This window comes from Pholis gunnellus (genome assembly GCF_910591455.1).
Source record: "Pholis gunnellus genome assembly, chromosome: 21".
Lineage (NCBI taxonomy): Eukaryota > Metazoa > Chordata > Actinopteri > Perciformes > Pholidae > Pholis > Pholis gunnellus.
Genome location: NC_136548.1, coordinates 8,235,769 through 8,259,534, shown reverse-complemented (window position 1 = coordinate 8,259,534; position 23,766 = coordinate 8,235,769). Strand labels below are relative to the sequence as shown.

The 23,766-nt window shown below is 42.2% G+C and overlaps 2 protein-coding genes across 4 annotated transcripts; both read left to right on the top strand.

Moving 5' to 3' along the window:
• Nucleotides 1-3,820: 3,820 nt before the first annotated feature.
• Nucleotides 3,821-5,122, top strand: kcnj12a (potassium inwardly rectifying channel subfamily J member 12a; the record flags this gene model as incomplete). Its single annotated transcript, XM_079182177.1, has 1 exon — nt 3,821-5,122. The coding sequence occupies one exon, from the start codon at nt 3,821-3,823 to the stop codon at nt 5,120-5,122; it is 1,302 nt and encodes a 433-aa protein (XP_079038303.1).
• Nucleotides 5,123-14,000: 8,878 nt separating this feature from the next.
• Nucleotides 14,001-23,759, top strand: med24 (mediator complex subunit 24). Of its 3 annotated transcripts, none has more exons than XM_079183099.1 (26): nt 14,001-14,069; nt 14,403-14,533; nt 14,639-14,721; nt 14,808-14,846; nt 14,932-15,005; nt 15,486-15,712; nt 16,031-16,142; nt 16,291-16,441; nt 16,674-16,787; nt 17,030-17,083; nt 17,265-17,347; nt 17,493-17,579; nt 17,792-17,891; nt 18,091-18,233; nt 18,426-18,463; nt 18,577-18,659; nt 18,933-19,111; nt 19,364-19,463; nt 19,851-20,026; nt 20,147-20,411; nt 20,554-20,735; nt 20,842-20,935; nt 21,111-21,210; nt 21,989-22,069; nt 22,229-22,377; nt 22,779-23,759. In XM_079183099.1, exons 2-26 carry the CDS (start codon nt 14,404-14,406, stop codon nt 22,893-22,895), a joined length of 2,961 nt encoding a protein of 986 aa, XP_079039225.1. In that variant the 5' UTR covers nt 14,001-14,069; nt 14,403; the 3' UTR covers nt 22,896-23,759. The 3 variants fall into 3 exon arrangements, with proteins under 3 accessions (XP_079039225.1, XP_079039224.1, XP_079039223.1); XM_079183098.1 differs by having other exon boundaries at nt 14,004-14,069; nt 14,383-14,533; nt 15,486-15,709; XM_079183097.1 differs by having other exon boundaries at nt 14,004-14,069; nt 14,383-14,533.
• The last annotated feature ends 7 nt before the right edge of the window (nt 23,760-23,766 follow it).

Below are 23,766 nucleotides of genomic sequence, written 5' to 3'. Positions count from 1 at the left end.
ACTTGTATATAATATACCAGCTGTGAAAACAATGTGAGAAGGTGACTCAGTTCTTTATGAACGCGTCTCTCTGCCACTTCTCTCAACAACCACCTGAGATGGTATCTCAGCCCAGGGGATGGCCTACATACCGAGTCTAACGGCCTCCAGGGCTGGTTACTGTCTGGTTCTAACTTCCATCTCTTTGTCTAGCAGTTGAACCGTGAACAGCCTTTCGAAATGTCAATTATTGCATTCTTTTTTGAAAAAGAAAACAATAACAAAAAACGGTGTTGTTGTTCGTATAACGTACTGTCAATCAGACGGTTTGTCTTCAGCGCTCCACCATTTCTGCATGGTGAAGTTGGTGTTACTTTCTATAGGAGAATACCTGAAAGTTACTTGAGACGAGATGAGTTCCGCGTGGTGCGCTATAGGAAATTACAATGACACCCGAGCCTCGGCTCTTCCTTCACAATGGCCTTGGGAGGTGGGCCGGGATCGTAGCGGTGGAGCTCAGTTTCCTGCAAGCTTCTCTTGAGATGAAGTGCCCTCTCCTGCGACACGTCATTGTTCCTCCGAATTCCTTCAATTATTTTGCACACCCAATTATTCATCCTGTTGAACCTAATCAGCTGCAAGCTTATCGTCACCCCCAGGTCACTCCTCTTAGCTCCCCAAGAACACACACAGCAGACAAGGTCACGAAAGGTTTTTTTATGAAATTATTGGCTGAGGTAGAATCACTTTCTCTGTCCTGCCTTATGAATCAAAGATGCAGGTCTGAAAATCAAAGTGTTTGAACTGCGAGACAAATGGCCTCCCTCTGAGCTGTCATTCCACGCAACTTTTGCATGGTATTGCGGTATTAAAGGCCTTAACTTTGATCCCGAGACGAACACAAAGCTCGACCCACTACCACAATTCATACCACAGGATTGGAATCTGCTATCACTTTCACACTGATTAACATGTCTCTCAGTATAAAGACTAACACTAGACAACAACTAAATCTCCACACCTTTAACAGCCGCAGTAAGCCTATATCTAGCTGTTGTCTTAAAACGTAATTTGTGGGAAAAAGCAGGTTCTAAACCTGTGTTTTCAATTTTGGGCACTACCCTTTAGTTTGAATTTGAAAATACAGACTGCCATTACACCTACTACTGGTAAAAACCGCACCAAAGCAGCCGTATATTTAACAAAAAAATGCTTATTTTTCATCTATACAACCAGCTTTTCAATTAAATGTATGCTGTATCTGTAATAAATATGACTAAAGAACTACAGATTGATTATTTACCATCTAATTCATTTGAATTAAGGCAATTTAGATTCATAGTTATTCAGCTGTCACTGGCAGTTAATTAATCTAATGTCAAACGTCTTGGCATGGTAAAGACTACCATCACTTCCAAGTCAAAGAGCTGGGGACAAAGATTGATCTTTAAGCAGCGTGTACACTCAAACATTACACGCATAACCTCTCAGGGGGACAATCTGATTTGAAGAGCTTCCTGTGTAGCTACAGCAAAGGCTTTCTGCATTAAGACCCTAAGGCACTAATCTAATGACTCCAAAGAGTCTTGACCAATCCTCTGGACACCTGACACTGTACCACTACAGAATGATACGGAGACTGCGCACCATGCTGCTCAGGTCATGCGTGTAGAGACCAAAATGTATAGTGTGAAATATTCATCTCAGTTATATAACACAGTCAGTGTGGTTATACCATACAACCAGGCCCACCAGCCACTACATGGGTGAGCAAAATATACGTAAATAAACTGTCTGTCTAAAGGACGAGACAATCTTTGGTTGACATTTTCACAGATGAGGATTACTATTTTAAGCATTAACAGCATGTGCTCTTTTGGGAATGTAGTGTGATATTGTCCAAAAAGGCAAAAAGAGCCTTTAGAAGTATAAAAATAGAACATAACATTTAGCTACAGTGCATTTTACTGATACAGGTATGCGTTTGACCCCTAAAGGACAATTTTTAGATTGCCAATGTGGTAATTTGGCTCCAGATCAGGAGAACTTCCACCTGAAAGTGTGTAAGTGAGGATGGAATCAGTGTGAGTGTGCGGCAGACGGCAGGGCACCCGGGATTTGGGATCACACATGAGTGAACCGTCAAGTCTTCAGGGCCCAAATCAGGCCAGCAGACACAGAACGGATGTGGCCAGGCGATAAAAAACTGTCTGCACCCAGAAGGGCTTCAGTCCAGCCCCTTTGGGCAAAACTCCTTGAACACGAGGCTCAACATCCAGCGCAGTGGCCAGGTTACCGCCGCACTGACATATTGTAGATTCATCACATTCCAGGCTAACATTTTGACACGTACACTATCAAGTGTGTATAATCTTGTCATATTTGGTTAAGCTGAAGTTCCAGTATGTAATTACAATACGTATATAATACAGGGCATTGCACAGGGGACAAATCGACTGCCTACTTGTATGGGGCACCATGGGAAGGTGCTATAAATTTACCGCCTCCTCAAAACATCATTAATAACACTGCAAATTGTACAGAATGGGGTCAAATAAATAGTCCTGCAGTCCCTCATCCCTGCATCTAGAATTGCATGTCCATGGAGTCAGTGGCATAGATACACAAGTCCCCTCGGAGTATGTTTAAATACTCACACACACACACACACACACAACCCAGTCTCACAAAAGTATTGTAGTGAAAGGACAATGGCAAACTTAAGGCCAAAACAGAAATAGAGGCGCGCAGATTGTCTGTTGAATATGTGATGACTGCATGGCACGCTGCTGATAATCTATAAATACAAGCAAGAGTGCTGAAAACTAGCATGTGATAGCCTTCCCTATCACTAGTAGGCCTGAAATTTGACAGCCCTCCTAATTTTCATAAAACACCGAACCAGATACGAGAAGTGACTCACACGCCGGTCATTTTTTTTCCATTACAGAATAATAAACATCTGGTAGGTGACTTAGTTTGTCTCCACTGCCAACCGTCTAATTTGAAAGAGAAAAGCACAGGAAAAGCCATGTGACAGAAGTGGATCTGCTGTGCGACCAGCTCTTCACTTACCCAGCCAACATCAAAAGACATGAGGACCCTTCAGTGAGGACCAATTGGATTTGGAGTCGTGATGTTTAAAGAGAGCAAGATGGCGAGGAGAAGGAGTGTAAATGAACTGGAGTAACCGGTATTATAGATACTGACACTATAAACCTTGTACAGACAAGAGGGACAGTGAACAGGGTGATCTCACAACGCATAACAGTGTTTACTGTCACTGTTAACACATTCATCATCTTCCTTATTGTTTCCTATCATATTAAACATCAGATTTTGCAAGAGGACAAACTTATCAGAAGCTGGCCCCCCGTAGACTGACTACTCACTGCATTAGTAAACAGGAAGACTTATAGAAACTGTAAGTGATGATGATGGTGAATTGGTAATTTGTGCTCATTCAGGGAAATGATCTATAAATATTAGTGGCATTCTTTTTGGGCCACTAGCAGAACTATTTATGTATTATGTACGTTTGACAAGGTTTTTATGTTCAGCCGCTGAAGGATTTCATGGTTGGTTCTTTTGTTGACTGTGTATGTGATTTCATACACATGTATGGTGTGATTTGACCATTATGTCACAGAAAGACGCTTACATTGTTCTCCTCTCCCGGCATTCTCTACAGGGTTTGGATTAAAGCTCAAGACTCCCACCCAGCTCCCTGTCTATGACTCACTAAAATGCACCTTAGCCAGTGATCCCGCTGTGAGGGGCCTCGATCACTCCAGGCCCGTACCTCCGCACTGACCCTGCAGCCGGAGGTGCCGCCAGGAGCATGAGTGTGGGAAGAATCAACCGCTACAGCATTGTGTCATCTGAGGAAGAGGGCCTCCGCCTCAGTACCATGCATGGTATGAACGGCTTTGGCAATGGCAAGATCCACACACGCCGCAAGTGCCGCAACCGCTTCGTCAAAAAGAATGGCCAGTGCAATGTGCAGTTTGCCAACATGGAAAATAAGTCGCAGCGCTACATGGCCGACATCTTCACCACGTGTGTTGATATTCGCTGGCGATGGATGCTGTTAGTCTTCACCCTTGTGTTTGTTGTCTCCTGGCTGGCCTTTGGCTTAGCCTTTTGGGTCATTGCTTTGCTGCATGGAGATCTGGATAACCCCGCCGGAGACGACAACTTCACTCCTTGCGTCCTACAGGTCAATGGATTTGTGGCCGCCTTTCTATTCTCCATTGAAACACAGTCTACCATAGGTTATGGCTATCGCTGTGTGACTGAAGAGTGCCCGGTGGCTGTCTTCATGGTGGTCTTCCAGTCCATCGTGGGTTGCATCATTGACTGCTTCATGATTGGCGCCATCATGGCCAAGATGGCGAGGCCTAAGAAGCGAGCACAAACGCTGTTGTTTAGCCACAATGCTGTCATTGCCATGCGGGATGGAAAGCTGTGCCTAATGTGGAGGGTGGGGAACCTTCGCAAGAGCCACATTGTAGAGGCCCATGTTAGGGCACAGCTCATCAAAGCTCGGATCACTGACGAGGGGGAATACATTCCTCTAGACCAGATAGACATTAATGTGGGCTTTGATAAAGGTCTGGACAGGATTTTCTTGGTTTCCCCCATCACTATTCTCCATGGGATAGATAAGGAGAGCCCCCTGTTTGGGATCAGCAAACAGGACTTGGAGACAGCAGACTTTGAGATTGTCGTCATCTTGGAGGGGATGGTTGAAGCGACCGCCATGACCACGCAGGCTCGCAGCTCCTACTTAGCCTCCGAGGTCCTTTGGGGTCACCGTTTCGAGCCAGTCTTGTTTGAGGAGAAGAACGTGTACAAGGTGGATTTCTCTCACTTTCACAAAACCTACGAGGTGCCGTCCACCCCCCGCTGCAGTGCCAAGGACATGGTTGAGAACAAGTTCTTAGTCCCAAGCTCTAACTCTTTCTGCTATGAAAATGAGCTGGCCTTCCTCAGCCGCGACGATGGGGAGGAGGATGTAGGTGGTGGTAGCAGGGCACTGGCGAACCTCAGTCCAGACAGGAACAGCCGACATGAGTTTGAACGCTTACAGACCACCAGGGCGCTGGATCAAAGGTCCTATCGCAGAGAGTCGGAAATATGACCTCGACACCATTGACCCTGGATCAACTTTCAATAACTGTATCCAAGGGTGAAATGCAGAACAATGCAAAGTGCCATAGGAAAAGCTGACAACAGTAAAAGGGACTTAACTGGAAGAAATGGGGGAAAGAAAGAGTACACAGCTTAGAAAATTGTGGTAAGGAATGTCTACAATCAAGGAAAAGGCTAGGGAAAGACCTTCTTCCTGAATGGAAACTTGAATCTTTTTTCACATGGTCATTTTGAGTTGAGAGTGTTCAATGATAGTGCATCAAAACCTATGACAGAACCTTATAATCAAATTGTAGGTGTAAATACATTGCTTAGGTAAGTTATGTTTTGTGTGCAGTATCAGTTTCCCCCACCCAACAAATAGAAGTTGCTATTTCAACTTGATCTTGGGCACAAATAATAGTGTTACAAGGCCTCTCTTGAGATCTTCTCGCATTGCTGTAATGTACTGGACCTGCGTTCAGTGACACGTTGAAGATGCGTGCATTGCAGCATTCAGATGCAATGAGCCGTGATAAAACATCTGACCGTGAGCCACTGAGTACAACATAATTCCACACCTTCCTTCGTGTATTGGTGTGGTCCCAAAATCTACCATTGTAGGCACAATTGATTGCACTAAGAAGAGCATATAGGAATATGTTGAACAGAAATTCAATTGTATGAAGCATCACTTTATTTATAATCTCTTAACCTTATCTTAAAAACAAACATCTTAAGCCACCAACACCATGATTTGGTTGCACTGGCCAACACATGTCATGTCATGTACAAACATTAATAAGTAGTCAGGTAAAATAAAAGCACAAATGGAGGACAACTGTCTTAAAAAAACATTTTGTAGTTCTTCAAAATATCATGTCTGCAAGATACAGGTTGCAATATCCCAAATTGTATTGACTCAATAAATAACTGAATAGCAGCGATTTGTAACTCCACAAAGAGATGCACCTTAACGTGGACCTTTACTTTCACAACTTGTATAAACTAAGTTAAAGTGAAACCTGTATACTAGTATTCGATAACAAGTTTTCTTTCACGGGGAAATTCAGACTAACAAACTGGTATAAATTGATGACACTTTATGCTTTTGTCCTCTTTAAAAATGAATCTATGCATATTGTTAACAGTATCAGGGGAGAGACATCCTATTGAGTTCTGTTTGAGATGAAATGATGTAATGACATTACTTTGATTAATACCTAATGCTTCGCCTGAAGAAAAGGAAAAATGCATGAACTGCATTTCTAAAAGTAGCTGTTACGTTTATCAATTAAAGTTAAATTTAGTTGATAGTCAAAATTTCATGTATCGCTTAAAAAAATTATAATTATTTTAAACTACCCTAGAAGCATCCATTCCAAATGCTAAAAGGACAAGCATCACAAGGGTTAATGTGTCTAAAACACTTTGCGTTATGCTAATAAGGTTAGAGTAGTCCAAACGTGTTAGCCAATCTACAGTCTCCGGCCCTAGATGGCTATTCATTTTACATCAAAAGTGGGTAAATTTAGATGCTCTTTACATTATTAATAACAGAGTCAATCTCTGTTTGACACTTTACCTGGTTTATAGATGATGACAAAATACTATCTAATAATTATGTAAGAAATGTATCCTTTAACAACAAAAAAAGAATGTGTGCAAGACTAAGTTTGACTAAAAACCCTCATTGCTCTCTAAACAGACACACATGAGCAGCAGTGAAATTAAGAGGAAACAGCTTCCTCCTTCACTCCTCATATTGATTCCTCTGGCATTTGCAAACATTACGTACTGTAAATGCATGTTTAGCAATATGCTAATACAATGAGTTAATACATTGGACCAAGGTTGAATGGAAGCAATAAAAACTAAAGCACATCTTTCTGAATTAATTTTAGAAGGCATATCATTAATAATTATCTTGTAATACACCGAGCATGCATATTTATAATTCTTGATTCCCAGATAATGAGTTAAAGGCATGATGCGAGGAGAATGACCCTGCAGTCTTTAGTTTATTGCACACATATGCATACGAGTCCTCAGATTTGATACCAAAGTAATGAGTGTAGCTCAGACTTAAGTGATTGTTCCCAACGTAATCTTCCAAAAAACAGTTTAGACGGATCTTGAAAAATGGATAGTCACATTCCAAAAAGGTGTTTGAGTCTCCAGTTTGCGAATTATTCCTAAAGATTTGCAACTAATTAAAGCAAAACCCTGTTCAACGAAACGTTAAAACCAAATCAACTAAATGAGTAAACTAAGTTGTAGTTACAGATTCAATCATTTGCTAGTAGTTTAAGAGGCACAATTATAATGCATGATAACTTTTTTTCTTTGGCATGGACAATAGCATTTAAAAAAATAATCCTTATTCTAAATGCCTAGTGAGAAATGATCACTCAAACCTAAACATGTTAATGTTTGTGTGACAAATACTGTTTATCACGTCCAGTTTATCTGTTACCTCACTAAAACGTGGACGTTATGTCAATTTTAGTTGAATTTCATAGAGAACCATAAAAAGGTCGTTATGTTGGTCACAATGACTAATATTTTCCTAATAGTCATTTAATATATATGATATTTCTATAGGTAATATGTTGCTTTTTAGAACATTGTGGGATATAGTAAAATATAAAGAGCATTTTTTTGGCAAATAAGTGAAGCGTTCTTTACCCAGCCCAAAATATTTATTATGCTTATTGCCTTCTGGGAAGGTTCTATACACTGATGTGTGAAGCCTCTGCACCTACTCACTGGCAAAGAAAAGCTGAAGCATTTCTACTGTACAACTTTTTTGCAGATTGTTTTAGCTTTGATGATGCCCACCTGAGCCCTTACAAAAGAAACACACACACTTGTTTTAGCTAAAAATAAAGGTTTATAGTGTAAAAAGCATAGTAACTTAAAAAGTATACTAGGGAGCAGGAGGCTGAACAACCTGCTTATTTTTATACAAAGTTCTTTTTGATAGAATACCGCAATCAATATTTATCTGTTTTTATTAGAGTACTACAATGAAATCACTAATGAGGGGCAAAAATATGATTCTTGTCTCACTTTTCAATGATTTGATTTCTGTTGTTTCATTTCGGTACAGATCCTCATGATTTAACAGGTATTTCTCTTAAAGGGATGATTGGAAACACTTTTGACCTCTGTAGAAGTCTTCCTATGTCCAGCAAATTGTCTACTGGGCTCTTGATTTTAGTCATTTAAATTATTAAATTAAAAACTAACTGTGAAAAAAAGGTTGTTTTCATCTCTTTTTGTTGCGTGGCCCGGCAGTCATGGGCGGTATTGAAATACAAAATCCAATACAAACCTCAGACATCCTCAAGCGTGAATGGATGAAGTGGTAGCTGAGGTAGTAAAACATCTTAGTGAGGGGGGGGGGGTTAAGATGAGAGATCAAGAATGAAGTCACCACAGTCAGATGACTTCCTGGTCTGGAGCCAATTATTAGGGAAGGCTCATTAATTAATCACTGTGACACACAAAAACAACAACAGCGGCCCGGAGCCTTTTGGCTCCACTGAACTGGGCAAGAGGCCTGCAGCTGACTTTATCAGATCAATGGAGTAACAACACATGAGAGATCATTATTACTCTACTACAGCAGAACTGAGGAAACCTTATTGTTTTTGAAGCATTCGATTGCACGATGACTTTTCCACTGAAGACATCTCGTCATGTCACAGCAGGAATGACACATAAAGAATAAAATGAATGATGGCTGAATTCTATTTAGCTGCTTCAGTTTCAGGGTCCTGGTATCGTGCATGCCGTAAGTACGGAAAACTAACAAAATAACTCCACAACACTTCGTGACTCTGGGTCTTCTGGTTTAAAATCTTGTGTTTGTTTAACCCATCCACCTACCCTCCCTCGCCCTGTGTGTTTTTATGTTTTTTTTGGTCTTCATACGATGTCATCACAGTCAATATTTTCTCTGATCGTCTAATAATGAAGCGGAGGGATTTAGATTGTTACTTGAAAGTGCATCGTATGCAGACTCAAAAGGGTGCCCTGTGCATCGGTACCGGTCGCATGGGGCACGACAAAGCGTTGGTATTTGACACCCTTAGAGGGAAGAGATGAAAGAGGTATGCAAGTATCTGAGCTCGCTAGTACAATGACGTCATCAGCACCGCGGTACACATTTTTCACTGGTGATGAATAATCCTGAACTCGTTGCACGAGATCTGTGGCCGTCAGTTCTTTCTAAATAATTCAGGTTGGGGTGTTTAAATCACCCACAGTGAGCGACAGATGTGGGATTAGCATGCTGGCCACTGGTTGTGCTGAGCTCAGGCATTGGGTCGCAGCACTAACTGACACTGGGATCACAGGGGCTATGCTGGAAGCATTTGCCAAGTTTGATTACGGGCCCTGGCAGTGTGTATTAGGCTTTGTGTGGCTCGGTGTCACACACATAAAGTAGAAGTGAAGCTTTCAGGATTAGTGGCGGGGCCGTGTTAATGAGTGGCTAATGCATGATGCATGGTTCTGGAACTTCTTTTAAATGCTGTGATGTCAAACTGGTGTACTGTTATAGCGGGATTAGATGCCAAGAGGTCCTGGGTAATTAAGGGCATGTCAGGAAAAACTGCCCTGTAAGTGAAATGGTTGTTATATAATCCAACAGATATTTCATTCAGAAGGGATGAGTAGCATATTGGGATGGATAAACTATGAGTTCAGTTACTTGAGTCATTCTCAGCAGGTAGAATCCCACACTATTCTTGTATTTGCAGGCATTTGTTTATCTATGTTAACCTTACCAACTTAGGGGCTCTACGGTGCAATGCTGTTTTACAGTAGGTGCTATTTGTTGCTAGATTTTCCCAACAAGGTAAGCAAATTTATATTGGCTATTTCTACCTATCCCTCAGGAAGAAAATGCCACCATTCAATGATGTTTTGTTAGCAGTTTTCTGAATGCCAGAGCTATGAATGCCACTGATGCAACAGCCTGTATTCTAATTATTATTACCATATGGAAGCTGTTGCCACTTAACCTGCTGTCCCAAAGAAAAAAATAGCTTGAGGCTGAGGGACCAACCTGAACTGTAATTTGGTTTTATACAAAAAGATAGATAGATAGATAGATAGATAGATAGATAGATAGATAGATAGATAGATAGATAGATAGATAGATAGATAGATAGATAGATAGATAGATAGACGGATAGACGGATAGACGGATAGACGGATAGACGGATAGACGGATAGACGGATAGACGGATAGACGGATAGACGATATTTCGTCTAAATTATGCAATGGCAAGTTGACACCCAGGGTCCCTTGTGAATGTCCCTCCTGTGACTCCCAGGGAACAGTTGACTATGCCAGCTGGGTCCTGGACTCACACATTTGCTCACATGACATAAAACAAAAAGCGTTACACCTTCAGAAGACTTCGGGAGCCTGTTAAAGGATATGAAAGGATGCAGCAAGTAGCCTCACCAGGCTCCCTGCCAGCCAGCCCATATAGACCAGTTATAATTAATGCCGGAATAAACTCCCTGTAGCCTGAACTCTTGATGACAGTAAAATGAGGGGAAATCGTGTTGAAGGGGCTATATAAAACTCCTCAGTGTCAAGCCGCGTGTGGCTCTCTGGCCACACTTTCACCGCTAAATTATCTCCCTGTTAGTTCCTGCGATAGTATCACTTAATCAAAGATACGTACTGGAAGCCTGAGATCTATGTTATTATAACTACGCCTTTTCTGTATGGAAAACATTATCTACTACGTAGGAATTCATATACATTAATATATTTAAGCTCATCCCATTGGACAATATAGTACAAACCTAAATCCACTTCAGATTAAATCAAATATCATGTCATTCTATCTTACGCAATCTAAGTGCAAAGTGAAATATGTTTTATAGTTCACTAGATGTGGATAATGTAATTGGATGAAAAACACCATTGTTATATGTATATGTTTATTACTGTAGCAGAGTTTGAAAGTACGTCAAGACGTGTGCAAAACTCTCAAGTATGATAGTATTAACCGTTTATAATGACTGTATGAAGTGAGTAATCCATAGCACTATATTAGGAGATCAATGATTGGTACATACTGAGGGATAAATGAACTAATTCTATAAAGAGACACCGACTGTGTGTTGTTCTAAAACACAACACAAGTGTCCCAAGTGTGATGGGAATTTATCCAGTAACTGAGACATGTTTTGTTGTCTGTTGCCGAAATGGAAGAGACACAACTGCCCACGCTTGTCGTCTTGTCAGATAAGCCAAGAGCCCACTGTGTTGTCCATTAGCTGTCAACAGTGCCCAAGTACACACCACAAGTACACAGCAAATGTACAAGATGACATCATCCGATCACTTGGGCTCAAATACATTGGGCTCTTTTAAAGAAGATATTTTGACATTAGGTGTCGTCACAGGTGTAAATAATGACAGTGCTGAAACCACATGAGAAGGAACGACCACTCAAATTTGAGAGAAGCCAGAGTGCTAGCTAAGTACCCAGCTGGGCTGTCTTTCAAAAAATACGAAGTAAAAACTGTTCAAAGCCCAGCACAGGTGCTTCCACTTGGCTAATTAGACCTCTGTACACTATATATAGTACACATGATGTCACAGGAAAGTGAGAGAGATGTCAATCAAGCATGTCTAGACACGCTCACACTGTCCTGAGAAGAGATCTAATTAGGCAAAGAATACATTGAAAACACCTGTGTGGGTGAACCACTGTTCTATCGTTTTGTTTAAGAATTAAGAATTAAGTTAATAATTGATTTCATACTTTGACAGATTATGTATGTCCAACGTGTAACGTGTGACGAGGCTGCCATTTGGAGCTCTAATTAGAGATAGGAGTCATGTGCGGCATCAAACATGGGCGACACGTCATGTACCTTGTCTTCTCTCGGTTACAGCAGGTGCCTCCAGTCTATCCTGATTCATGAAGCAACATGAACGGACAACCTGAGGGGACATAAGGGGGCCACTCTCATTTCCTGTCTCTCAACCCTTGGTAATTACATATGTCTGCCCAAAGGCCCTCAGTGGGCTTCAGAGAAAGAGAGAAAGAAAGGGCGAGATAGTGAAGTTATGTACTGTGGAACAGGTCTACTGTAAAACACATACAGTTCTACAACCGCTCAGAGACACAAGCCATGACATATTAGTTCTATTTACTTCTATTATTTCATAAAGATTATCCTCTTCTGCCTGTCTGTGCAACATACAGGTGGATGTTTAATGGGTTTTAATTTCCCCTGATGGATTCAATAAGTAGTTTCCACAAAAACACAATAAATACAATCCACATAGTTGAGTGTAATTGTATAGTGCTGTGGTTTGAAGGTAGCTGCCAGTACAACGGAGCTCTGAGGACAGAACACCTATAAAATTACATTTGAGAAACATCTCATTCAAAATAACACGAAAATTATAAGATACGAAAATCAACAAAGCATGTTGTGAACAGTATCTTCCCTTAAACAAGTCCTAAATGGAATGATTCCGTGTAAGGTGATTTTGGGGAGCTTTGAGTGCCACACACTAAATGCTAGTAAGCTTTATTGTATTGGAATAAGCCACAGCCAATAGTTTTAAACTTAAGCAAACCACACAGTAACTGAGAAGAAAAATAACAGTCAGCAAAACTGTGTCCATCCCAGCAGTGAGGTCATGAGAAGAGACACAGAGCTGTGGCTACAGTCTCTCTGGTCTCCCCAGGGGTGGACTCAAATCTGTCAGCACCCTTCTCTAATGCAGCTCTCAGTGAATGGCAACCGGTAAAAGGTACTTCTCCTCAAATACGCCTCCACACACACACACATACACCTCACACCCTCTTCATCCCTAGCCTACCTACACTATGCGCCAGGAAGCATGGATCATCTCTTGCTGACTGGCATCACTCTGTCCCAGGACACACACCTCGCTCAAGCCGGGACAACGTCTCCAGTGTCAGGCAGAATGAGGGTCTTTGTTAAGGCAGACTCAATACAGGACCTTCACTCGCAGAAGTAGTTGGTTGGTTTGATAAGGAGAACAGTATCCCTTTTAGCGTGACGAAGAACTGAAGGCAAAAGTGGAAATGGGGACAGTAAGAAAAACTTTGCAGCCCATGCTTTTGTATCAAAAACACTTTCCATACTCCTTTTATCTAAATGGGGCTTCTTTAGATTAGTTTTAGCAGTAATATTGTTTTGTAACAATTCAATAAGGGTACCAATCCAAAACTTTTGATCTAGTCTCACATATCAAATTATACTTCAAACCTGCTGTCTGGTATGTCTAGGACCTTGAATGTTGTCAAGACAATATGTTTTGCTTTTCATTCCATCTCTAAGGTGTGACATAATAGACAAAAACCTTGTTCAAAAAAGATGAAACTGCAGTGAATTGGGTGATTACATAAGCCAACAAAGCATTTCATTGTATACCATGGAAAAGATAATTGGTAAAATTTGAAATAACTTAACGTTACGTAATTAACCCTGCCTGACCGTAATATGACAGTTAACTTACCTTATAATACTTAGCTAGCTAAAGCTTTTTGAAACTAGCTAACGTACGTTACGTTGGATAAGTAGATGTGGGTTTTCTCAGCTAAATTAACTAGCTAACTATTGTTGAATTTGTAAGTACTTCTCCAGTTGGTTAGTTTGCCGTTTTGTTTTTAACCACTGTGTTTATTGCAGGATATATTTTACATGCAGTGCCAAGCTTTGACTTTGTAAAGTGCGCCATCTTGTGACGTTGTTGGGTTATTACTCCGCCATTGAGCGTTGAATTTACTCTAACCAATCAGAGAGAAGAATACTGAGACGTCAGAAGATTAACCAACGAACGCTTACGTAGTTTGCAACAAAAATGGCGTTCTGTGTATTGTGAAGTGGAGAAGCTACAAACAAATATCTTTTATGTTTTGAAAAACGGAAAAAGTCAGGTAAGAATCACATTTAGTGATTAAATATTTTACTCTGGGAGTTGTCGTATGTGCTGTGGCATACATTGTTTTTTGCACTCAGCAATACAACTGTGTCTTAATTCAGTAGTTAACGTAATGAATGACATCGACAGCTAAAAGCTAACGTTAAGCTGCCAAATTATGTACAACGCATGTAAACTACAGTAAACTAGACTGAGTGGTATCGCTAATAAAGGTTTACTGAAAAGTTGCTTTAATAGCGTCTAATAGTGTCTTCGGGTTTAAATATATATATATATATATATATATATATATATATATATTTACAAAGTGTATGGTCGTTTCTACCAGGATGAAGGTGGTCAATCTGAAGCAAGCCATTCTACAGGCTTGGAAAGAACGATGGAGTGACTACCAGTGGGCCATAAACATCAAGAAAAACTTCCCAAAGGGAGCATCATGGGACTATCTGAACCTGGCAGGTTAGATGAAAGACTGTAAAGTCCCCTGGCCATCATACTCATTATTAATACCAGTGATCGTGTTGTCATTTCACTGTGGCTTTAAACGATGTTTGTGTATTCCAGAGGCCCTGATGGAGCAGGCGATGATTGGTCCCTCTCCCAACCCTCTTATTTTGTCTTACCTCAAATATGCTATAAGTTCCCAGGTGAGAGAAAAAAAAAATGGTGTAACTGAGGAGTGTGTCAAACAGTGTTATTGTTATGCAAACATCTTTACCTTCTCTCTCCTTAGATGGTGTCTTATTCCAGTGTGCTTACAGCCCTCAGCAAGGTACTTTACACTTGAGGAACGTTATGGCGTAATGCAGTTTACTGTAAGATATGAGAGGTTTTCATGAATGTCTCTTTTCTGATAGTTTGATGACTTTTCTCGGGAGCTGTGTGTAAAATCCCTGCTGGAGATAATGGACATGTTCTGCCATCGTCTCAGGTATGTAAAAATGATCCGTGACAGTGTTGTGCATTCGATATCCTTAGTATTACCCGTGACACAAGTCTAGCACGTAGCTGCATCGGTTTTGATGTAGGAGTTTTATGCCTGGTTTGAATTAAGAAAGCACATTTCTCCATTTTTGTAATGATATATTAATACCTAATACAACCATAAAACTCAGTGAGTTATGGCAAGCATCAGTGTTCACTGATTGCATAGAAACATTAATAACCATGTTAAATGGGCTATGTAGATTATGTTTTATGATTTAGTTTATTTACATCTTGCTGAGACTAATGTTATTGCGATTACTCAAACTTCTCTTCTTATCTAAGCCTAATGTTTTATTTTTACTGTGTACCTTCACTATTACTTGGTTTAAAAAAAGAAAAAAGTTAAGATGGTTTTGGAAAAGTCACACGTTTCTTCGAATTTAAACAATCTCTGACTCACTACCTCTCGTCTCTGACTCCGAAGCTGTCACGGGAAAGCAGAGGAATGCATCGGGCTGTGTCGGGCTCTGCTCGGAGTGGTGGTGTGGCTGCTGCAGGGCTGTGCCTGGTACTGTGAGAAGCTCAGAGAACTGGGGCCGTCAGCCAGCACAGAGGCCATTCTGAGAGGCTGCCAGGAGAGGCTTCACAATTTAATGAACAGCACCAAGAACAGAGCCCTGGTCCACATCGCTCGGTTGGAGGAACAAGGTGGTACGATTGTGTGTGTGTGTGTGTGTGAATGAGTTTACAAAGGATTGTGCAAATACACTTGGGCACAAATATATATTTTTTCAATACGATCGTGGGTCTTCATTGTCAAAGCCACATGAAATTAATTTGTGAACTTAATGTGACATTTCACGGAGTTTCGTAGAGAGTTTTAGTCACCAGTGGATTGTCTGGAATAACCGGCAAGTTGGTTGTTAGAACAGGCTACCAGTCCTGAAACAATACGTTTTGGTCAAATCTTATTGTGCATAATTGTTGTGCCAGACATCTTACTGTGTTTCTCTTGTTATTCCTCCACAGGTTCCTGGAGCAACGTAGAGCAATCAGTGTTGAAAGTGACAGATGGCCTTGGCAGTGTACCAAACCAGACACTGAGAACCAAATTAGAGGAGAGCTTGTCACTAGTAAAAGGGTGAAGATTCCTGCCTCGCTCCCAAATATTGAATACGTAGAGCTATTTAACTTTGGCGTGAGGCTGCTCAGCCTAGACGTGGCAATGTATTCATTTAAAGTGCATCACAAATACTCTTTGTCACGCTAACTCGTCCCTCTTTCCTCAGTATTCCCATGATGCTGTCTGAGCAGAGTGACCCTAAGTTCCATGCCTCCTTTCCATCCGTCCACGCCTTCATCATGCTGGAGGGGACCATGAATCTGACCGGGGAGACACAGCCACTGGTGGAGCAGCTGATGATGATCAAGAGAATGCAGGTGAGCATTTGGTTGCAAAGAAATGTAGCGTTATATCTTCCTTGAAATTGCAGTGAAAGGAAAAGTGCCTGAACAATCTTTTAATACCTCAAAATGAATATAGCTTGATGGTAGTTAATTTAAGTAGTTTAGGTAGTTAACAAATTCCCGCACAAGTCATAATAAGACTTCTCTATTGTGTGCATGTCATTTATTATTTTAGCAGCAGTCTTTGTTTTTTTGTCCTCCACAGCGAATCCCTGCGCATCTTTTTGTCTTGGAGATCTGGAAGGCCTGCTTCACTGGCCTCATCGAGTCACCAGAGGGCACAGAGGAGCTCAAATGGACTGCTTTCACATTCCTCAAGGTGAGCTCTATTTTAAAGATGAGGGCCGTTACCAGCTATCTGCTTGTGATCTGTCTCTTTCGCTTGGCCGCAGTGTTTAATGTCCTTTTTGACTTTAAATGAATGTCAAATTAAATGCTGATGTCCTGCAAATTTTGAACTGATAAAGGCACCAGAGACCAGATTACATAAGCGTTGTCGTATCTTTGCACATGCAACTCAGCCACACTTAAATAAATGAATTTCTTGTTTCTTTACATCAGATCCCACAAGTTCTCCTGCGACTGAAGAAGTATCCTCAGGGTGACAAAGGACAGGTACAACAATAGACTCACTGCTGTCTTTCTAACAAATGAACACACTGGCACCAATCATGAGCTTTTAGTAGTTCTAAGCAGTCTTGTTCTAAAAAAAAAAGCAATAACTGTCTGTTTAACAATGTAATGTGATGAGACGGTTACTTTCGCTCTTAAAAACCTGGCAAATGTATCTTTCCAGGACTTCATGGACGATGTGAATATTGCATTTCAGTACTTACTCAAGCTCACACCATTACTGGACAAAGCCGATCAGAGATGCAAGTAAGTGCTCCGAAGATCTTGCCACAACCAATCTTCCCCTTCCCGTAATCTCACTTTCAGACATTCGAGATAAGAAAGCCAGGCTGAATTCCTGGTCAGCCAGCGCCGTGACGCTTCACATTTTTCTCATTGCTTCTTCGCATAGTTGTGACTGCCTCGGCATGCTCCTGCAGGAGTGCAACAAGCTCGGTCTGCTGTCGGATTCAAACACAACCTGTCTCACTTCAAAACGGTACGGGTTCCCATCTCACAATGAACACATGTGACGCAAAACTCTTCATTTTTCTTCATCTCTTTTCTTTATTTTTAGTTAGGATGAAGTTCAGGTCACCATATTCACACAATACACCATGTTCCCCCTCCACCCCGTGTCTGTCTCCTCTCTCCCCCCCCTTGCCTTCCTGTCCCTCTCCCGTTGCACATTTGATTCAGGACCGATGACAGGGAGTTCGCCCCGAGGCTAAAGACAGCAGAAAATGCAAACATCCAGCCGAACCCGGGTCTCATCCTGCGAGCTGAGCCCACTGTCACGAATATTCTCAAGGTAGAGCGCCGTTACCTGGTCGAAGGTTTTACAGGGCATCCTCGGTGCTTTTGTATAGATTGCATAACGTGAAGGAAATGTATGAGTGTGTCACTGCGAGTAAGTGTCCACAGGTGGCTCGCAAAGATCACAGAACTACAATGAATACGCCTATGCAAAAAGAACAAGTGAGCATAACTCTTGCTGTCTCGTTCATTAGACGGTAGATGCAGACCACTCCAAGTCGCCCGAGGGCCTTTTGGGGGTCCTGGGACACATGTTGTCTGGAAAGAGCCTAGATCTGCTCTTGGCGGCAGCTGCAGCCACTGGGAAACTCAAATCCTTTGCCCGGAAGTTCATCAAGTGAGTAAATGCAAAATAGAGTTGCAAGTTCAGCTAAGTAGTGGTCACTTAGTCACCAGAATGCTGACTTATTTATTGATCTTCGTACCAATTAGCAGCCATATTTTAAAGGGTGGAAACTCCAGTTGGTGTAGGAAGTGGCTTTTGAACAGGATGTTATCTTGTAATGTATTTTTTGTTTTTTTGTTCCAGGCTTAATGAGTTTCCCAAGCACATCAGCGGCGAAGGATGTGAGTTGAAATACAAGAGCGACATGTTCCAATGTGGGAGTTCCTCCCCTCATTGACACATTGCTTATTATATGAGATACTAACATTGAGGGTTTTTCCCTCCTCCTCTTCAGCCAAGTCGGCGTCCGTTCGGGCCCTGCTCTTCGACATCTCCTTCCTCATGCTCTGCCATGTGGTGCAGACGTACGGCTCGGAGGTTAGTTCTTGGCAATGCAAGCTTGACAGAAGAAAAAAAACAATATAAATGATGTTATTTTTTTGGCAAATCAGCCTGCTCTTTCATGGTGAGGCCACAAGAGGTCCAGAGAGGGCTGTGTAGAAGTAATATAACATTATCTGCAGCAGTTCTGCTCACTGAACGGAATATTGCAGATTTGATTAGATCTATGTCGTCTGTCCGCTTTGAGCGATTTTTAAGCCTAAATTGATAAATACAGCACAAAGGCTGCCCCGTGTCTCTCCTTTCCAGGTGATCCTGTCAGACCCCAGCCCTTCAGGGGAGACGCCCTTCTTCGAAACGTGGCTGCAGACATGTATGCCTGAAGATGGCAAGACTCTGAACCCGGACCACCCCTGCTTCAGACCAGAGCCTGGCAAAGTGGAGAGCCTGGTCACCCTGCTGAACAACTCCTCAGAGATGAAACTAGTGTAAGTGATGGGCCTAATCTGTAATTCAACAGTGTGTCACTTAACATACTTTACCCAGCTGATGACAATTTCCCCCTTATTATTTGAGTTTTTTAGACCACAGAGCTGCTCTTGATTCTTTTGATCTTTATATTTTCTTTAAAAAAGGTGCCATCTTAACCGAGCCTTAAGTACAATAGTGTTTCATCTTATTTTTGTCATTCTGGAATGAATGCTCTCAACATTCCTCTTGACGTTTATCTCTTGTGACAGTCAGGTGAAATGGCATGAAATCTGCCTCAGCACGCCAGCAGCCATCTTGGAAGTTCTAAATGCGTGGGAGAATGGCGTTCTCTCTGTGGAGGCAGTACAGGTCGGTTCAACCTTATTGTTCTTACTATTTTTTTTTCTTTTTCTTTCTTCCTTCACCCTCCTTTGACTGGAAAATACTTTTCTGAGATTTCCTGAGTGTCAGTAGCTCACATGATGCTCAGTCAGTACCGGTAACCACAACATCGTCTACAAAGTTAGTTTTTCCTATTTTTTCAAGTTGATTCATCACTCAAGTGAGGTTTGACGTATTCTGTGTATTCCGTGTAAGAACTTGCATCAGCAGTGACGTTCCAAAGTCACCCGGCTCCATTCAAGTGTTGTCGGATGTCGTTTTAGTCAGAATCCTCTCTCCTTTACCCCCGCACCCTTTACCACATCCTTCCTTCCTCTTTTTCTCTTGCCGCCGTCATCTCTCTCCCGAGTGTAGAAGATTACCGACAACATCAAGGGCAAGGTGTGCAGTATGGCGATCTGTGCGGTGGCCTGGCTGGTGGCCCACGTCAGGATGCTGGGGAGGGATGAGCGGGAGAAACCCCAGACTATGATCCGGCAGCTTGTGACCCCGCTGTACGGGGAGAACACTCTGCAGTTTTACAATGAACGGTACAAACATCAGAAACACTAACTCTTACTACACAGCCTCATCTTCTGATCAGCTGTGGTCTCCCTCACAGACCATTAAATACGTGGATTAAAAAAACAATGATGTCCCTCTCTCACCAGCGTGATCATTATGAGTTCCATCATGGAGCATATGTGTGCTGACGTCTTTCAACAAACCGCCGCGACCCTGCGCCCCCCAATGGAGGGCCTGGAGCCGATCCCCTACCGCAACCTGCTGCCGGCCAAAGACCCCATCCACGTGGCCCTCAGCAAGCAGTTCCAGACGGTGCTGCGCAAAGGCTGGGTGGACAGCCGGGCCCTGCACCTGTTTGAGAGCCTTCTCAACATGGGAGGGGTCTTCTGGTTCACCAACAATTTAGTCAAGGTAAGAGGACAAAAACGTAGTACAGATCTTCAATCTTATTGTGAAAAAAAAACAGAGCATGCAAAGAGCCCTTAACTAGAGTGTGGTCAACAGTCAGAGCACTCATTATGTGTAATAATCGGAGCACTGTGTCGCGTTTCAGGAGCTGCTGAAGGAGACTCGACAGGAGTGGGCCGACCGCGTGGCGGAGTTGCTCTACAGCATCTTCTGCCTGGACACTCAGCAGATCACCCTCACCCTGCTGGGTACCATACTGCCCGACCTGCTCACAGACTCTGCCCACTGGCACAGCCTGGCAGACCCACCCGGGAAGGCGCTGGCCAAGTAAGCGAAGCTCAATACCTTGACGTTGACGGCGGCGGCGGTGGTGGTGGTTTTGGGTACTTTGAGATCGGGGGGTGTTAACTTTACTCTCCGGGAAACTCCTCAGGTTGTCTGTGTGGTGCGCGCTCAGCTCGTACTCCTCTCACCACAAAGGCTCGTTCTCTGCTCGTCAACGCAAAAGGCAGCGGGAAGATATTGAGGTAAAACATTCACACAAGGCCATATTTGGCATACGGGTTGTTTTATATGTCACACTTTTTTTTCAGCATGGTAAAAGGACATGTTGAAGTATGTGAATACTGTGATCTAATTCCATATATATATATAATTGATCTTTATTACAATGCAGTCTAATATGTGTTTTATTGGCCGCAGGACTACAACAGCCTCTTTCCCTTGGATGACACTCAACCCTCTAAACTCATGCGTCTGCTCAGCTCCAATGAGGATGAGTCTGCTGCCCTTTCCAGTCCAGGTCAGTCTATTAATGTCTGGGTTTTTATACACGGTTGAATTATGAAGCCTATGGCCTTACAGTCATTTGTCCGACAGTCTGAGCCGGGGATTATGCAAATACCAGACGGGTTTCAAAAGCAAATGGGCTTTCTGATACCCAGTTACCAGCAAGTTGGTTCTTGTAAGCATTTTTAATAAGCTTGTCCTTGTCTCAACATTTATTGTCTGTTGAGTGTCTTAAAACGTCAGCAGGTTCCGACTTGAGCACTGCAGTTTAACAGGAGTTCTTTTTCGTGGCATTGTGGTTCCAAACTACTCTCATGGTCCTGGTTTCAAACCTGACTGACCAAATGTGCTTTCAGCTTTGGGCATTTTCACTTTTGAGCTACAGCTACATAAAGAAATTCCCAAACAGGTGGTCAAAGATCAGCGTGTTGCAAGACTTAGGAAAGACACGTATGAGCTACTTCACTGGTTGTAGTTAAGACTGAAACCGAGAGAGTTTTCTTCATTTTTTTTTGTATTTCCCAAAAGTCAACTGAGATCAACCCATTCCTTTTGAAAAGACATGTCTAGTCATGTCTAGTCATGTCAAGACGAGTCATGTAGAAGATGATCATCCCGCAACCAGGACTTTCACAACCATTTGCATTTTCTCAACAGAATACTTAACGGTTAACTTCAACTTCCCTTTTGACGTTCAGTTATGTGTATGTATGTTTGATTTTTTTCCTCATATGTCAAAATAAAATGAAAACTGTCAGTTCTTCTGCTGTTCCTCACGTCACATCTCATAGGAGACCGATCTATGAGCAGTTCCCTATCCGCCTCCCAGCTCCACACTGTCAACATGAGGGACCCTCTCAACCGAGTCCTGGGTGAGACCTCTTGTCTGTGCTACACACACACACACACACAAATGGTCCACTCTGCATGCCCTCCTCCTGCAATAACTGCCCATCACCTGCCACGAAAACACATACACGTGTGATTACTTTAACCGTGACGATTCACACACCCCGTTCTCTTTTCCACAGCCAACCTTTTCCTCCTCATTTCCTCCATCCTGGGCTCCAAGATGGCGGGGCCTCACACCCAGTTTGTACAGAGCTTTATGGAGGAGTGTGTCGAGTGCCTGGAGCAGGGAAGTCGCGGGAGCATTCTGCAGTTCATGCCCTTCACAATGGTGAGTTATGGGCTGAGATGTGAATAAACTGGGGAGTGGAGGTCGAGATAAGGAGGGAGAGGAGTTTCAGTTACGTCACACACTACCGGGAAAGGGTTTGGAATTTTTCTCATAAACCTTGTGTTTGGTCTGCTGCTTGCAAACACATTTTTGAGGATTGAGTACTTTGGGGAAGAGAAACAAATCTGGGAGAGAGTGAGTCATGCTCAGAAATGGATCCATATGTGTATTCGCAACAACTTAAGAGAACTTTAATTTGTTGTAGTTTGAGTCGCTTTGGGGGTGCTGTTGCAGTAAGACACTTCTGGTTTTGTTGGAGCCTGTTCGCATATCAAATAACTGAGACCACATTTAGTCGCGATGCCCATCGACCTGTTATTTGTCTCTTTTTTTGCGTCCAGGTTTCTGAGCTGGTGAAGCTGCCTGCTTTGGCCAAACCTAGAGTTGTCCTGGCCATCACTGACCTGACCCTGCCGCTGGGGAGGAGAGTAGCAGCCAAAGCCATCTCCGCCTTGTAAGCTGTGGGTTTAAATTGACCTCGGCACCTAATCCCCCCCCCCCCCCCACACACACACACACACACACGTTGGCTCAGTGTCTCACTGGGTGAAGTACAACTGAAAATGTCATTTTTATAACCATGTTTCTGTAAACACTGTTTTGCTATTGTATTGTGTTTTTTCTTTTTCACACTTAAAGAAATGTGTAAATAAGTTTGAAAAAAACATATTGAAGATCCTCGGTTTCTGCTTGCCAGTATTTACTTCCACAAAGCGAGTTTCATGTATTGTGTGTTTGAGATCGTATTTATGGTGGCGTCACATTCTGGAGAGACAACATGAGATTCAACCACTGATGACGATCACATGCTAGCGAGGCTAACACATGACACACTACGTACAAGGAAGTTTGCACCATCCTCAGCAGTGACAAAAGCTTGTGCTTCTCACGCCGTCATCCACCACTTGCAACACTTCCTCAAGGACATCTGTCTGGCAGCGTGGCAGAAATAATCACGCAAGAGCTATTCTTTCACTTTTAGTTACACTTCTCTACAGTATTGACTACACTGGAATTTTAGATGTAATTTTATTGACAGCATGTGTCAGCGTGATTCACTGCCGGTGCTTGATGCGTCATGCATTGTCATTCACAAAAAGGTAACTGTTCCCTTTTCAGGAAAATGCTTTTTTTTAATTTTTTATTGAAGTATCAGAAAATATAAACATACAGTACAGGAAGAGAGAGATTCATACAAAAATATTTAGTTTCATTTAGAAAGTTCACAGAATGTATAATTAATCCTAAATATGCACCCGATCCCCTAAAATGAGTTAATAAAGTTAAATAATAATAAATATTCTGTCTTGCTAAACATTATTTTTATTA

What these genes read in the sequence shown, in the direction of transcription:
- med24 (XM_079183097.1), top strand. Translation starts at nt 14,386, where the DNA reads ATGGTCGTTTCTACCAGGATGAAGGTGGTCAATCTGAAGCAAGCCATT. An exon ending in AATATGCTATAAGTTCCCAG is followed by an intron (nt 14,722 to 14,807) that starts GTGAGAGAAAAA and finishes CTCTCTCCTTAG; the next exon opens with ATGGTGTCTTATTCCAGTGT. An exon ending in CTCAGGGTGACAAAGGACAG is followed by an intron (nt 17,084 to 17,264) that starts GTACAACAATAG and finishes GTATCTTTCCAG; the next exon opens with GACTTCATGGACGATGTGAA.